The sequence below is a fragment of the Hipposideros armiger genome, unplaced genomic scaffold (assembly GCF_001890085.2).
Source record: "Hipposideros armiger isolate ML-2016 unplaced genomic scaffold, ASM189008v1 scaffold_240, whole genome shotgun sequence".
Lineage (NCBI taxonomy): Eukaryota > Metazoa > Chordata > Mammalia > Chiroptera > Hipposideridae > Hipposideros > Hipposideros armiger.
The window spans coordinates 632,665-650,964 of record NW_017731590.1 but is presented as its reverse complement, the minus strand read 5'-3'; the positions used below and the strand labels follow the sequence as shown (position 1 = coordinate 650,964).

General features: G+C 36.1%; 1 protein-coding gene across 1 annotated transcript in view; it reads left to right on the top strand.

The window, feature by feature from the left end:
* Window positions 1-18,300, top strand: part of PATJ (PATJ crumbs cell polarity complex component) — a 351,381-nt gene that overhangs the window by 132,714 nt on the left and 200,367 nt on the right. The window contains exons 25-26 of the mRNA XM_019655480.1: window positions 3,138-3,215; window positions 12,196-12,295. Coding sequence (XP_019511025.1) covers window positions 3,138-3,215; window positions 12,196-12,295 — 178 coding nt within the window. The remainder of the gene's footprint in view (window positions 1-3,137; window positions 3,216-12,195; window positions 12,296-18,300) is intronic.

The following is an 18,300-nucleotide window of genomic DNA, read 5'->3' as shown; positions in this document are numbered from 1 at the left end:
AGACTGAAGAACAAAAAGACAGCAACTTGTCTGTTCCCCTCCCCCCAATTCCCCAGCACTGTTCCCATTCCCCCAATTCCCCAATTAAAAAAAAAAAATTCAGTTAGTAATTTCAATTTTCCCCTTTTTTCTCCAATTTTGATCCCCTGTTAAATTTGAGTCATTCCATTGTGCATTGATTTAAGTCACAGGCTGTGGAGTCAAGCAGGCCTGTTTTCGATTCCTTGGTTCCCTGTTTAGTGGGTTTGCTAACTTAGAGGCAAGTTACTTAACTTTTCTGAGCCAGTTATGTTGTTTATAAAATCCTTTGAACATAAAGAGGGCCAGGTATAAATACATTCTAGAGATACTAGCAAATGTTCTGTATATTTCTTAAAGCATGTCAAAATACGAATATGTTGTATTGTTTTATGTTCTATTAGAAATTCCAGATTCAAAAGTAGCAGTATTTAATCATACTTTTTTTTTTCTGTAATGAATCACTGTTTTGGTGTGGAATTAGAACTCTGATACGCAGATGTCAGTGGCAGGATGTGTATTTTATACTGCGATTTGCAGCATAAAAGTCACCCTTAAGCCCTGTAACTGGAAGCAATGTTTTGGGGTTTTTTTTTATATATATAATGGAAGACAGCTGTTCAGAATATAGGCACTTCTGAACACTAGAAAGACTGCATATTTTTGAAAAATTTGCTTTGCAATACAGTAATGAAGTGCTTTTCAACCTTTTGTATGTTAAGGTAATAGAAAATAATCTTTTTATGTTAGGCTGGGCAAACAGATGCTTGACTGCACCAAGGGCAGGAGCGTCAATATGCTGTTTGGACACTTGTACCCAGCCTGCACCCGGAGGGCTGCAGTCACACCCCACTCGGGCAGCTCGGCGGCTGTGTGCTACATTGCACTTCAGTCCCTTTCAGTCTTAGCACTGTTTGCACCATCAGGACTAATTGACCAAGGTGAACTGAATAAAGCCTTCTCATTTTCATACCACTTGAAATTCAAGATTCTTTTGGAATCCACTTATAAACTCTTATAGTATTGAAAAGGTAGTTGATGCCGTCACTTATTTCTGGAAGCTGAGTTCAGGTAGGAAAATTGGCCAGATTATTCCTTGCCAAATGATACTTCCAAAGAAACAGCTTTGAGCTAGAATGAGCCAATCAAATTATACATTTATGTGGCCACTGTGACTACCCTGCCGAAAAATATTGAAAGCATTCAAATAGGTTATAAAGTCAACTGAAAAAGTCAAGCTTTTAATCCAGCCTTTGCTGGTGAGCTGAGGTAGAAATTTTCATTTGAATAACATAAACAGTGCAATTTCTTTCAACTCTTGAAAAAAAAAATGAAAACCTTTTCAGCATCCTGCTGAAGTCACCTCTCCCTCATGCAGCATAACAGACTGCCGCACTGTGCATTTGGTTCATCAAGCATTGAACTCTGTGGTTTTAGCCAAGGGAGCGTGTTCAGGTGATGGTGCTAATTACTGCGTCCATGACGTGTTCCACTTTTTAGCACAAAGTGATTCCTTTTGAGTGAGGCAATGAAAGGAATCAAGTTTCATATCTTTGCAAAATGGTGTTCTTTTCAGCTTACTCATCACAGAAATAGGAGATATAGCCAAATGCTTAATCATTTTTGACCAGTTTACATTACTTTGAGACTTTCCTCAAGGCCCCAAAGAGCTCATTTTCTGATGTTGGGCCCATCAAAGGCGCTATGTCTAACTATGCCTTGGTCACATGGAAATTCTCATCAGCACCATGAATTGAGTGGTGGTGTTTAAATATGTACTGTTGTTTGCTTTGAGTTGTATTTTATTTTTTATACTTCTGCTTTTAACAGATACTTTAGGCGTATTGCCAATACATTACCTTTTCAGCTTTTTCTCCTATATTTCTGACTATTTTAAGCACGCTAGAAAGAAATGGGTGTATCTATTTAGATTTACTTAGCAAATGCTTATCTGAGAGCAGAACCCATGCTTTATACTGCACTCCTCTAGAAAGTTTCTATGCCAAATAATTTTTTTCCACTTAATAACAAAACTCCATTGCACAGTGGCATCACTTATTTTTTTATTTTTATCTTTTTTTAAGATTTTTATTGGGGAATTGGGGGAAGGGGAACAGACAAGTTGCTGTCGTTTTGTTTTTCAGTCTAGTTGTGGAGGACGTCGCTTCACTGACCCAAGTTGGCACCATCATTGCGCTTTTCCCGGGCGAGGCAGATCAGTCGCTGGATTCTCTATGGCCGCTCACAGCGGCTGCTGGCCACTCACGTTGGCTGCTGGCTACACACAGTAGCCTATGGCAACTCACTGCAGCAGGGGCTGCAGCCTACGCTGTCGCTGGCGACTCACTGCAGCCCAGCTCCAGGTTGAGCTGTTGTTCAGCATCTTAGCTGTAGAGGACAGTGTCACTGGCCCTCATATGTGGGATCCGAACTGGGCCCTCTGGCATCCCAAGCCAGTTCTTAACCAACATGCCACTCGGCCAGCCCTAAACATTTATTGAGTGCAGCTAGTATTAGACTCTTTCTGAGCACCAGAGTTATGACGATAAATAACACTAAATTCCAGCTCTCATTGGGCTTTTTTTAGTCAAGGGTATATATATTCTTGTAATTCATTTTTATGCTAACAGTGATAGTGAAATGTTTATTGAGTGCAGTGTGCTAAATAACATATTTGAACTGGGATACAATGATAAATAAGGTAAATCTGTCAAATAAATGATGTATCCTATGTTCTAGGAATTAGCTTGGGTTACCTCTAAAACTATATTTTGCAAAATGAGATATTTAGGATGATAACCAGTATCACAACCTTCTTTTTAGTTGTCATCTACACTTTCTACACATACAAACTTGTGAATTTATTGCCCTTTGATGGTGTACACACACACACACACACACACACACACACACACACACACACAATATTTTGGGTTATATAACTTGTCAGGTTTCCCAGTTGTATTCTTTGCCTTGAATTGTACTTCTCATGTCTTTACTTTATAGATGAGGTCAGATAGTTAAGATTCAAGTGTTTAAAAAATATATTAATAACTGTAATGATTGCAACATTTAACTGTTTCTCTCTTCCCCCTCTCCTTTATTTTTTGTGGTGATAGGTCATTCCTAGTGTGCATAACAAGGCCAACAAAATCGCCAATAACCAGGAGCAAGACACTCAAGAAAACAAAGAAAAGGTAACAACATCTCAGGCTTTTAAAAAATGTTTTTTGGTTTATTTTTGCCTATCTGAGCTGTAAAATTAATAAGCGTGGTTTTGGGGTGACTCTCAGGGTAGAAATACTGTATTTATATTTCCTTGCTGGGAACATAACTGATTCTGTCTAGGAGGAAGGCCAGAAACCAGTGAAGCATAAGTGTAAAAATGTTATCGAGAACCAGTCAGCCATCGTCATTCTTCTCTCTCTTTGCTGCTCAGCTGGGCTAGTTGTCTGTCCATTCTCAGAAAATGCCTCACACACTTGGGAGTTTCTGAGACTTTGATCTTGCTGTTCTCTGAGCCTGGAAGTCCATTTCTCACATTGTTCTTTTCATCCTCCGAGGAACAAGTCAAAGGTCATCTCTACTGAGAAAATATTCTTTATCATCAGTCAGAATTAATCATCCATTCCTATTTTTCCATCTCTATTTTTGTAGAATTAGTTGATCTAAAATTTATTTTTAGGATATGATGTCAGGTAGGGATGAATTTGTATTTTTTCCCATAAGGGTAATTAATTACCCCACTGTTTAAAAATAGGCCCTCCTTGACCCACTGATTTGCAATACAACGTCTATCATATCTCAGGTTATCAGGGGAAGTCTGTTTCTTCGCTTTCTCTTTCTTCCATTTGTCTCTCGAAACACGAGTGCTACACTTTCTAATATTAGAGCCTAATAATAAATCTTGTCTTCTAGTGAGCCATTTCCTTTACATATTCTTCTTTAGAAGTGTCTTTTGTGCTCCCTTCAGCAGCACGTATACTAGAAGTGTCTTTTTTCTTTTCTGTATAAATTTTACAATTAGCTTGTCAAATTCCACAAAAATATCTCTGGGTATTTTCATGGAAATTGTGTCGAATTTTTAGATTAATTTGTTGGAAAGAAATTACATCTTTATGATTTTGAGTCTTCTTAACCATTAACATAGTATATCTCATATACCATTTTAGAACTTATTAAAATTTTCCTTGATTTCTTTCAATTTTTATAATTTTCTTCAGAAAGGTATTATAATCTTCGGTTTATTCCTAGATATTCTTATATTTTGTGTTGCTTTTAAATATTTTTAAATTGTGTTTTCTGTTTGTTGCTGATGTAGAGACATAAAATTTATTTATATATTTATTTAACATCTATATTTTATATGTGTAACATTATTCTCTCATTCTTTTATAGAGTAAGATAATCCAGTGCTAAATAAAAAAATTAAAATCTTTTATAAACCCACTACCTAAACATAAACTTATTAAATATTTCATGTAGAACTTTCTAGTGTCTTTGGGTATGTGCTCCACAGGCATATATAAATTATTTTTAATAAGAATATGAATCTTAAATTCTAATACTATGTCTATAGATTTTTGTTTCTGGATTTTCTGTATAGCTGATAATGACCACTTTGAATAAAGGCAGTTTTCTGTTTCCCTTTCCAACCTTTTTTCTTGTTTTATTAAATCTGCTAAGATTTCCATTAATAGAAATAATGATAGCTAGAATTCTTGTCATTTTTCCTGCTGATATTTAAGAAATTGCTTTTATTATTTCGTCATTGAATATGATGTGTGCTGCAAATTTTTGTGGATAATCCTTAAGGTTAAAAAAGTATTCCCTTTCATTCTTATTTTGCGAAGCACTTTTATCATGAATGGTATTGGCATTGAATTTTATCAAATGTATTATCTGTGTCACTAAAATAATTACATGTGTATGTATACATTTTTTTTTCTCCTTGAATCTCTTAATGTGGTAAATTATATTAACATATTTTATAATGTTGGCCCAATCCTGAATTCTTGGCTTAAACTTCATTTTATGATCTTTTTTGCCCACTGCTAGTATTATTTTTTTTTCATTTTTTGCATTTCTTGTCATGAATGAGATTGGCCCAGAATTTCCCATTTATGTACTGTCCTCTCTGGCTCAGTTTATACGAGACTACTAAAATGAATAGGAGTATTTCTTTTTTTTTTAGTTCTCTGAGAGTTTGTGTAAAATGGTAATTATCTATCCCTTAAATGTTTGGTCAAACTACTCTATATAGTTATTGTGGACTGTGTTTTCTATGTGGGAAAAAAACTAAAATATTTATTTAGTTCTATAATAGTTATTGAACTATTCAGGTTTTCTATTTCTCTAGAGTCAGTTTTGGTTACTGACTCTTTACTAAGAATATTTATATCACCTAACTACATTTGTTGGCATAAATTTATTCACATATTCTCTTAATTTGTATTTATGCTCTATCAATAGTAGCTGATTTTCATTCTGAATATAGTTTTTTCTTAATCTTGAAAGTAATTTTATGTTTATTTTTTCTTTTTGAAGAATTAACTTTTAAATTGTTAGTCTTCTCTGTTGTATCTTTATTCTGCTTAATTACTTTTGTTCTCATCTTTATATCACTTTATTTCTTTCTTAGGGATTTATTCTCCATTTTTCCTGGTAATAATCTTTAACTAGTTTAAGTGTTTATTAATTTTTAGCCATTCTTTTCTAAAATGATCATTTAACACCATAAATTTCCTTCTAAGTCCTTCTTTACCTGCATCCCAAAATTTTAAGTTGAGTTTCTGTTACTCAGTAATAAGTCGGTTGTTTGTAGCTCCCAACATAATTTCTTTTTTACCCATGTTTATTTAGAAATATGTTTGAATTACCATGTGAATATTTTTAAAAACATATTCTTATTTTCTAACATTTTAGTTATAATCAGAGATTGTGGTTGGTGTAATATTCTTTTACACTGGTTGAGACTTTCTTATTGCCTAGTACATTGTCATTGATTATAAATGCATATTTGTGGTTTAAAAGAATAAGTATTATCTAATTATTAGATACAGGGTTTTTTTAAGATTTTATTGGGGAATTGGGGAAGGGGAACAGACAAGTTGGTGTCCTTTTGTTCTTCAGTCTAGTTGTGGAGGATGTTGCTTTACTGGCCCATGTTGGTATTATCATTGTGCTCTTCCTGGGTGAGGCAGATGGGTCGCTGGCCTCTAGACGGCCGCTCATGGCGGCTCTTGGCAGCTCACGCTGGTTGCCGGCCACAGGTGGTAGCTTATGCCAGCCCACTGCAGCAGGGGCTGCAGCCTATGCCGTCACCGGCGACTCAGGCAGCCCAGCTCCAGGTCAAGCTGTTGTCCACCATCTTAGCTGTAGAGGGTGAAGTGTCACTGGCCCTCATGTGGGATCCGAATGGGGGCCCTGCTGCTCAGAGCTGGCATCCCAAGCCAGCTCTTAACCAACACACCACTCAGCCGGCCCTAGATACAGGTTTTTATACAAAGTCATTAGGACAAAGTAATTAATTGAGCTATTCAGGCATTCTATGTACTAACTGTTTTTTTTGGAGGAGGGGGAGGGGTCAGGGTAACCTAACAATCTCCCCTTTAGATGGCAAAATTAGTCTATTTTTTTATTTAGTTTTTCAATTTTATTTTACATTTTTTTCAAATTAATTTATTAGGTGTCTAGAAGTTTAAAATTTTTATATCTTCCTAGGGAATTGACCCTTTTATTAATATGTGACATTACTTAGTAATGCCCTAACACCTATTTCATCTAATGTGACTGAAACTAGGCCAGCTTATTTTTGCATTTGCCTGGTATTTTGGTTTGGAAATTTTTAAGCCACTAGAATGAATTCAGGTCTCCAACCTGGGTGAGTCTGGGCTTGTAAGGAATTCTCAGGAAACACCATTTTTTTCTTTTCTTTCTTTTCTTCTGCCTCAAGCTAAGGCCAAGGCCAGGAAATATCCCTACTGTATTCCGTGATCAAGATTTTGGTTTGTTTGCTTGATTTGTTTGTTTGTTTTTAACATCTCCCATTGCAGGTTTCACCTTTTTAAAGGGAAAAATAAAAAAAGCTATAACTGAATTGAACACTTGGGAGAATTTTATTTACAGACATTTTTATTGGGGCCATTCAAGACTCCATAAGGATTTGGGGGGAGGGTTCTTAAAAAGGATAAGGAAAAAAGTAACATTTGGTTGGCCACTTTCTTTGAGTTCAGATCTTAATCACAAAGATTATAATCTGATTATTAGCAGCATAGTCTATGTGTGCAGTATTCTGTGGTTTATTTTTGGCAACTGTTAATAAGCACAGATAATATGTAGATTCTGGAAGACTGTGGTTTAGATGTATTAGTTATGTACAGGTTGCAGGCCATTATTTGCAGAACTGTTTCTCAACCTTTTGGAGGTATAGGCTTTATTTGTAGGGATTGGGGTTGTGAGGGTATTATCTTTAGTTCCACCTTCTATGTTGCTTGACCTCAAGTGGAAGCTTAGGACTAATTAAATCCCCAGCTCTCACTAAATAAAAATGAGTAGACACTGTATGATTATATTTATGTAAAAATCTAGAAAGTACAAGCTATAGTGACAAAGGAGATTAGTAGGTCAGTAGATTGGGGTGCTAGGGGAAGGGGAGGGAAGGAGTTATAAAAAAACAGGTACAAAGAAACTTTTGGGGGCTATGGTTATGTTCATTATCTCGATTGTGATAACAGATTCAAATTGCATGCTTTAAAATGTGTGCAGTTTTTACATGTCAATTATATCTCAGTATGCTACAATGAAGCTTTTAGAGACTAACAAAAATGTCCTGCCCTCCTGGAGCTTGCATCTTAATGAGGCAAAGCAAACAATGTAGAATTCAGCGACTGCTCCTTTAAAGCCATTCGTCTACAAGATGTGAAGACCAACAGAATGTGGCATCTGAAAGGGGCTGGAATGTAAGCTGCATGAAGGCAGGGATCTCTTCTGTCTCGTAATTACTCTATCCTCATTGCCCAGAATACTGCCTGACACCTAATCCGTACACAGTACATACTTGTTGAGTGAATAAAGTATTTTCAAAACAAGGTGACCGGTTAGCTCAGTTGGTTAATGTGGTGCTGGTAACACCAAGGTTGCTGGTTCGATCCCTGCATGGGCCATTGTGAGCTGCACCCTCCTTAATAAAATAAATAAAATAAAATAAAATAAAATTACTGGTTTTAGGACACAAGGCTGGCACATTTATAGGTGTTTCTGTACTTAGTTGCATGTTACAAAAACATAATTTTAAAATCTTGTCATTTATATGTGGTTAAGAGCTATTTCTCAGAATATTTAGTCTTATTGCTGGAATTTTGTCATTTCATATGTTGAGTCTAAAGTCTGAGGACTTACCAATTGTTTACTGGAAACTTATAGAGTGCAGTTAACTGTGCAACAGTTTGGGGATATAATGTCAAAAAGGAAACAGATAAGAGATCAGTCTGTGGGGACTCAGATAATAAACACACAAGATGAATAAACTGGTTACTAATTTAATTACTTTAAAGAAGGAGGTAATTTAATTAATTCAGGAAAATTCCACATAAGATTCCCAGGAAGGAAAAAGATGTGTGTGATTCTTACCTACTTTGGCCTGTTCCAATGAAACCAGATTGAATTTCAATACATAGCAAGGATATTTGCATTCAAATATAAGTTTAATATGACTGTATTTTTTAGGGACTATTATGTTTGTGAAATACATTATAAAAATGTATTTCAAATGAGTCCTTAAAGTGAGTACATTTTATTTTATGTAAATTATACCTCAATAAGGTTGACGTTAAGACATACATCTATTCTAAGTGAAAAATCTGGACATGCTAGACTTTGGGACTAAGGGGAACCTCATAAGGTCATTTTGCAAAGGTCAAAATGATCTCTTGCAAACCTGATGACACTTAGGGTGTTACAGGATGCATTTACTGCTCTTCGATTATTCCTGACAGCAACAAATAATACAGCATTCCATTAATGATATTCCACATTGTGCTAGGCCTTAGAATTGGCTGATAATAGTCAGATAGATATGCAATGATATGCAATATTCTTTTATTTGTATATACACACATGGAACATAGACGTGTGGGTATTACACAACATTGGTATAAATATGTTTATGTATTTGTTTTATACTCCACATCAATAAGATCAAGGAGCTCAGAGAAAAAATACATCTGTTTCCAAATTAAAATTACCAAATCACTTTGATTTTGTGAATTTGGATTCTTGTTTAAAAATGCTTTCAAGTTAATGGTTTCTGTGAAAAGGGTTTTTGTAGTTGTTTTTAGTTAAAAGGCTGGAATATCTAACATCAGTTGAGTTTCACTGTTTTCTGGAAAACTCTGGGAATATTAGATTTTTTAAAAAATGCTATTAGTCCTTATAAACCATTCAGAAAGAGATTCTTTAGGAGACTTACTTCTAATTTATTAATACCTTCTGAAGGTAGGAAAATATTTCACACTCACAGTGAGAGGGAAGGGCTTTTCTCCATTTCATATGCATAGAGTGATTTTAGCTTCTGTTCTAGTTTAGCCAGAGGTCAAGTGGAGACACACAACCCCACTCATCTGTATGTCAAAAGCTATTCTTTCCGCTGCACCCAAGACATGTTCTAGTGCAGACACTATCAAGAAAACGGAAAGAGAACAAACACACTCGCTGTTGTCTTTCAACAAATAGAGGATAGGTCCCAATATAACCAATATATAATAGTAGACCCTCATCATCCCAGGAAATATCACTCAATTGTCAGACCATAAAAACCAAACTCCATTTCTTGCTGCTACTAATAGGAAATTTATAGCCCAAGTTCAAATCAGAACCAAACTTGGCTTAGTATAAGAATCAAAAACATAGAATTTGAAATTTAAAAATGGAGAAACAGAGTTAAAATGCCAAAGTTCTGTTGCCACTAGGGGTTTACTGTGGGGGCCAAGAAATCATGTATATGGGATTAAAACAGCTCATGAATTGCATATCTCAGACATCACTATTTAATTGGTTCTGGAAGGTGAGTCTACTGGAACGTCTCAGTGGGGCCTCCAAAACTGACCAAGTATAATTTAAGAAAAAAATAAAAACATGACCTATCAAATTATGCAAAATGTGCAGGGTACAGGTATTTATTGAACTCATTAGGGGACTAACAAGATGGTTAGCCTGGTTCAGAGAGAATTGGAGAGAGTGAAGTATTTATAGTTGCTGAAAGAAGGAATGCTTAAGTAAGATTCAAAACTGATTAATGTCTTATAGGGCAATAAAACTGTAACCCTTGGAGTTATCCTTTCTACAGGACTAAAATAATTTGCAACTCTACCAGACAAAATTAATATGCAATGCTATTGGACAGGAAACATTTGCATACTTGTCATTTGTCTAAAAGTTAGTATGTCAGGGAACCTAAACAGCATGCGTGACAACCAGTTATTTACTCATTCAGCAAATATTGAAGGAAGGCCTACTTTGTACCAGGCACTGTTGCTGAGAAGCCGAGGATACCACACTGTCTGTGTTGCCCTCATGGAGATTCTCTTCAGCTGGCCTCTGTGTACATATATACTTAGCTCCAGCCTTCACTGTCAGAGGGAGAGCCTGACTCTGCCTACACACCCTTCCTTCATGTGCTAGAAAGATGCGCCAGGTATAATATTTGGTAACTCACATTCGAACTGTAAAGAGACCAAGACATGCTTATCCAATATTCTTCTGAAGAGTGTTTGTAGAGTTAATTAAATAAATCAGTTGTGTAAACAATTTACCCTTCAGTATAAAAAACATGCTATTAAAGAATTCATATCTCTTAATAATATGTTAAAAGCTGGCTGCCCTTGTTCTGAATAGTTTTTTTTGACCTAGAATAGCCTAGTTCTGAGGAACAGGCTTACTGAAGAGAATTCATTTGCCTTTTATACTTTTCGCTTAACTCACTTCTAACTTTTTTCAAGCAAGAATTAAAGAGACACCGTGATCACATTTCTGTCTTCTTTTGTTGCTTAATAAGCATTTCATATTTGGTATCTTCCCTTCATCATTCTTGAATTTTTATCAATTTTTAAAAATTTTCTACGTATATATGAAGTCCTGCTTTGGTTAGACACTATCTTAAATAAATTTGGGTATGTGTTTTCCTTTGTGGATCCTAAATAGTGTTCTCCATTTTGGAGGAATTTATTACATGCCTGCCTTCTGTAATGGCCCAGTCATTGTCCATTTACTGAAGTGTATCCTGCCATTAGTGGTTTTGTCATATAAATCATAATTAAATGTACTTTGTTGAATTCCTGTAGCAAAACAAATCTTAATCCAATTGTTTTGCAATTTGTAGAATGTTTGGGCATATCGGGTATAGTGGGTATATATTCTTTAGCAGCTTGGATCTCTTCGTAAAGTTTGGCATGTTTTATTTCTGGCAGCATTCAAGAAAATGTCTACATTCTGTGAAGGTAATCTGACCATAGAGTTTTGTTCTGCTTTAATTATTTGAACCAAATAGTGATGGGTTGTGTCATTTGGTGTGTAAATTTAAAGAATACTTATACAGAAATACAAAACATATTCATCATAAAGATTTCTTTGTTTTTTTAAACCTTTAAAATGTGTTGACTTGAACTTATAGATGAATACCTTTTCAGTTAGAAAATCTTAGTATTTCATTTCAAGTATGTTTTTAAGAATGAAATCTGTATCTTCTACAATTGAATAAAAAGTTCAAATAATTGTAGAATTAATGCAGTGGATAGTTATTACATTTAGATTTAATTTCGAGATGTCTTTCATTTAAATAACATTGTTAATAACAAAGAAAATTAAGCTTTAATGGTGTAAAGAAAATACGTATTGGCTTTCTAACTGGGGAAAGGATTGCATCCTTCTGGGTAGATCAATAACCTTAAAAGCTGTGCTTTTGAATTCCTGTTTTCTGTATTGGTGTGTTTATATCACAGAGTCACTTTTACATAATAACATAAACATAAGAAAATCAGTTGCAAGTTTTACAACCCTCATGATATGACTGAAGTTGGATATAGTCAAAATATTTACAGATTATCTTTTTATCCTCTTTGTCATTGAGGAAGAGGATTGTGCAAAAGCAATTAACCCTTCTCTCAAATTTTGCATCTTCAGAGGCAAGGAACTGCTCCGCCTCCAATGAAACTGCCACCTCCCTATAAAGCTCCATCTGAGGACAGTGATGAAAATGAAGAAGAATATGCATTTACCAACCGTGAGTTCCTTTTACATTATTTGCAGTGGCTGCAGAATTTATTAAATGGTGGTTTAATGATTGTTGTAAATTATCAAATACGATGTTCTGGGTTCTTAGAAAATGTGCATGAACCTATCATGCTGAAAGAGAAAATGTACGTATCCTTAACTGTTGTGACTGTATTTTCCTAAGCTTTTCTCTTTGACACTAATATAATATTAGCTTGACTATCAAAGGCAGCTGGGCTGTACACTATTTTATCCACATTCCATCCTACTCTTCTTACTATTTGGTTGTGAATGCAGAAATGCTAAGAAGTCCTTGAAATTGCACTTTGACCCACAATAATCTGAATGGAATGTCAGCTCTTAATTACTTATCCTACTCAAATGGATGGTGATGTTGCTAATGCAAAGTTACAGAAGCCCTAGCAAGTCGTATTTTCTCCTTTAGAATTCTTTCCATGAGTTTTTTTTTACATTAGCTGTTTCAAATATACTTCATACATATATTTAATGGAAGCTTTATTTAAAAGAATTTGCATTTATATCATGCATGTAAAGATCAGATTGTATGTATAGAATATTTTTGGGGGGTGATGAAATGTTCTAAAATTAGACTGCAGTGATGGTTGCACAATCTGTGAACATACTAAAACCCACAGGATTACATATTTAAATGGGTGGTTTTTTAGTTTGTGAAACATATGTATATAAATACTGTATAGCTTTCTTAGAAAATGTGGTTTTTTTTTAAGATTTTTTATTGGGGAATTGGGGGATGGGAACAGACAAGTTGCTGTCCTTTTGTTCTTCAGTCTAGTTGTGGAGGACTTTGCTTCCCTGGCCCAAGTTGGTATTATCATTGCACTCTTCCTGGGTGAGGCAGATCAGTCTCCAGCTTCTGGACGCTGCTCACTGCGGCTGCTGGCCGCTCACGCTGGCTGCTGGCTGCACACAGTAGCCCATGGCAACCCACTGCAGCAGGGGCTTCAGCCTACGCCGTTGCCGGCGACCCACAGCAGCCCAGCTCCAGGTTGAGCTGTTGTTCAGCATCTTAGCTGTAGAGGGCAGTGTCACTGGCCCTCATTTGTGGGATTCGAACCGGGGCCCTGTCGCATCCCAAGCCAGCTCTTAACCAACGCACTACTCAGGCGGCCCAGAAAATGTATTTTATATACAGAAAAATAGTTTGATACAGGCATTGAAAGAGTTGCATTTCCTAATGTGTGATTTGAAGCATGCCCTTCTTCAATGAAAATCAGGGTACTTCACTAGAGTTGTGATGAGGATTAAAATAAGGTGATAAGGCCTTTTAGCCTGTCATATAATGAATCTTCAACACGTATTATAGCTTTTATTATTGTTAATAATTATTATTAAGTTGGCTTTATAACTTTATATTTTTCTAACTATAATAATAAATGTATAAATAAAAATATAAATTAAGTTTATAGTAATTTAGTTGACTTTGTAAAAGCTTGGTTTGCACTTTGTGATGTTACACAGCCCTTCCTTATGTGTTATTATTTTTTTTATTTATTCAAGAAAGATTTGTTGAAAGCCACCTGCTTTTCACTAACCGTGTTAAGTGAGTCTGCTATAAAATGAATAACACATAACTCCCTTTTTCTTGGTGGGGTCACTGGCCTGGAAGGGAGAATGCAAAGGCATGGAAACACATTTTGATAAATGTACTCCAGTGCCTTGGTTTTCAGCCTCTTCTGGAGAATGACATCTGATGGACACGATTGATATGTGTGTGCACATATGTAGTACAATCCCTTGTTCAAATACAGATATTAGGGCATCTGTGGAAGAGTGGAGATAGCTTGTTGATTTTGCATAATTTCTGGGATGCTAGAATGCCCACGTATGCATATTGTTAGGAAACCCGGTGTAGGCATGTGAATGAGCCTATGTTCTAAGCCTGGTTCTACTACTTAGCTCTGAATTCATGGATCAGTTACTTAACCTCTTCCTGGATCACACTTTCTTATCTATAACGGAGGAAGGGATGTCTTATTATAACCTGCCTCATAGAATTGCTGTGATGATTAGAGGAGAAAAACATGGTAAAGCTTGGTATAATGATTGTGATACCTAATGAACACTCCGGTTTCCATGAACCAGGCCTTCACTTACAGTGTTAACTCAGTCAACCTACTCACTTTGTGAGGTCTCTAATTATACAGATAAAGAAACTAAGGTTCAGAGAATTTAAGGAATATGTCCAAACTTACACAGCGAGGAAACAGTGGAAATGGAGTTTAAGCCCAGGCACTCGACTCCACCCAGATCCTGTGCTATCATCCATACTTCCCATTATTGAAAACCCATTATGGTGGCAGAAGTAGGTTCAAGGTGATTGGGCGTTATCCGGTGAATATTACTTTGATGCCATCAGATGGACAGAGCAGCAGCAACCACCCCAAACTTCCAAGATCATGTGTACATGTGTAGTCACACATCTGCATGGACTTTTCACGGCCGTAGTGGGATTCAGAGAGGGCACTGATTTACGCCAATGCAGAAAAAGACTTCTAAATGTCTAAGTCATCTTCTGACTATAATGTTTAACAGGTTTTTTTAAAACACACTTGTTTGGGCTGTGACTATAAATTTCCCTTCATTTTGCTCCCCAATTTTTTCCTTCCCAGTGTACATTTCCCTTCCCCTTTCCCTTCGCATTGAATTTACTGATAACCGTTCCCGTTGAACTGTATAGGGGTATTAGATGGTTCACATGTTAAATGCAGGTGAGCCTAAAGATTCCAGCTTTCCTATATCTCTTTTTGAAATGAATCCCATGGCTTTTCCTTTGTTCCTTAACTTTTATTAAATGACTACTCTGCTCATCCTTCCAAAACCGTCAGTAAATTGGCTTACTGTTTTATCAGACTCTTATTGTCCCATCACTGAGATTTCTTTTTACAATGGTTAAAATATGATTACATAACTTTCCTGGGGTCTAGGACTATAAAGTGGATGGCTGGAATCTAAGCATTAGGCCCCCAGGTAGTGACGATTATATTAGAGAGATTACAGACATAAGATACACATGATGTTGAAATGTAGTTAAAATCTAACCTAGGTTTAGCTTTGGTAAGTTACGTATTTATTAAGTTAATCCTGCCAAGCAATGTTTGTTGAATGGATATTATAGGTGGGCAGACACTGGCCTAGGTGTTGGAAACACAGCAGGGAACAAGATTCTAGAGAGGGAGAAAGATTAAAAGCAATAAGATAGTTTAAATATTGATTAATAGTATAAGTAACTAAAATGAGACAAGATAGTATGAGAATAAATGCCTTGGAGGAAGCAACCTTAAGTAGAATGGGTAAGAAAGGCCAAGATAAGACCTAATGACAAGAAGGAAGCAGACATGCAAACAGCTGGCATGTATAGTCCTCATATGTTTCACAGTAACATATTTTACTTAACAATCTAGTATAGATGCACGCGCATGAACACACACACACACACACACACACACACACACACACACACCATTTTAAATAGGCATCATTTTCCCTATTTAGTGGAAGTCCTAAAGCCCACTTAAGAATTCATTAAAAAATAAAAAAATAAAAGAATTCATGGACCACAGGTTAACAACCCCTATACTTTATTTTTAAAAGAAACCTATGGAACTTTATTAAAGATTTGGGGTGGGGGGGAATAGAGATAGAGATACATTATTCTCTTGATTGGAATTCTAAGTATATCATAGATTTTAATTATTTCTAAATTAGTGTATAAATTTAAGGTAATTTGAATCCAAATCCTAAGTGTATATAGGCTTTTTTTTTTTAATACGAGAATTTGATTGGAAAATGATTTGGAAATGAAATGCCTGACAATTTTGGACAGTGTCCCCTAGTGTCTACATATATTCTAAACTGCTTTCAGACTCAATCTGGAGCTATAAGAAATGAGTGGGAGTGTTTTAGTTGTCTTAATCAGCTTTTTTTAAACCTTGGCACTATTACCATTTTCTCCAGATAATTATTTGTTGTGGGGGATTATGCTTTGTGTTGTAGGATATTTAATAGCATCCCTGGTCTCCACCCACTGGATACCAGTAGCACTCTTTCCCACCCCAGTTGTGAAAGCCAAAAATGTCTTTACATATTGTCAAGTGTCTCCCTGTCTAAATGGATGGGGAATTCTATTGTCATTTATTAATTGGGGTGCCTAGGGCACTGCATTATATGGGATTGTCCCATACAATGAAGAATTATCCTACCCAGCGTATCAGTAGCACTTCTGATTAGAAACATTGTTCAAAATTATGGAATTAAGTCAGGAATTAAGTCATTTTAGTATTTGCATACAAATAATGGTCTAGAAATAGACCATTTCTAGACATACGCAGACATAAATACATACTATGTTGTCAGAAGAAGCTGACATGTACAATAGAAAGGCAAGCAAAGACCAGACAGTACCAAACCAAAGAACTAGATTAGGGCAACAAGTATGAGAAGTCTGTTCAGCCTTTCTAGTAATGAGAGAAATCTGAATTAATAAAACATCATATATTTTTTGTCTGTTAGATTACTTAAGATTTTAAAACTTAATATTTCTCATTGTTGGAAAGGTTTTAGAAAAATAGAAATTCTTTTCTTTTAAAGATTTTATTGGGGAATTGGGGGAGGAGAACAGCGCTGGGGAATCGGGGGAAGGGGAACAGACAAGTTGCTGTCCTTTTGTTCTTCAGTCTAGTTGGCACCATCATTGGCCCANAGTTGGCACCATCATTGGCCCAAGTTGGCCCAAGTTGGCACCATCATTGCGCTCTTCCCGGGCGAAGCAGACCAGTCACCGGCTTCTGGACGGCCGCTCACAGTGGCTGCTGGCCGCTCACGCTGGCTGCTGGCTACACACGGTAGCCCATGGCAACCCACTGCAGCAGGGGCTGCAGTTTACACTGTTGCCGGCGACTCACGGCAGCTCAGCCCCAGGTTGAGCTGTTGTTCAGCATCTTAGCTGTAGAGGGCAGTGTCACTGGTCCACATATGTGGGATCTGAACTGGGACCCTCTGGCATCCCAAGCCAGTTCTTAACCAACGCGCCCCTCGGCCGGCCCGAAAAATAGAAATTCTTATATACTGCTGGTGGGAATACAAATTCATGTACCTCTTTCTGCAGACCCATTTGGCAGCATATATAAAAAATTTTAATGTGCATTTTCTTTGACTGAATAATTCAACTTCCAGTGATATAGCCAAAGGAACTCCTTGCCCATGTGAATATATGTGTATGTATATGTATATATACCTACAAAGATGTTTACTTGCGGCATTTTTTACTAATAGCAATTATAATGTTATATCTTATATGTTGTACAGCCTTAATTAAGTCACTTAATCTCTAAGCCCTTCTAGTCATTTCCTGGAAAAAGCATCTCTTTTCCTTTAGTTTCCTTATTTGTAAGATGGAGATAATAATAGTGCTCCTCTCACTGGGTGTTTGTGAGAGATGAGAAGAGATACAACATGCTTATATAGGAAATGACACATACGAAGCACTCCTGAAATGTTAGCTGCTACTCTTTATTATGATTGTCATACAAAATTCTTCAGTTTGCCAAATATTGCCATTACAGAATGAAATTCTAGCATAAGTATATATTAAAAGTTTATACAAAAATTATTGTTTAATTTTTTTAAAACTTTAGCTGTCTTTTTGTTTTTTGACATTTAACATAATTGTGTAGGAACAATACATTAACAATCTCTACTACAGGGCTGCTCCCCGTCACCATGACGGTGATACTATTACACTTTCACTTTTCAATTGCAATCACTAGAAGAGAAAGACATTTTGATGTACTTTGTTTTCCTCTGATACTTTTTTTCTTTCTGTTCATTGTTTTCTCTGGACCAAAAGTGGAGTTGTCATGGATGTATTTCTATATGATTTTGTCATTTTTCCTCCCCATGGAATTTCAATGTTGTTGGGTTGACAATTGGCTTTTTTTTCACTCCTCCCAATATATTGTAGGAAGAATACACAGG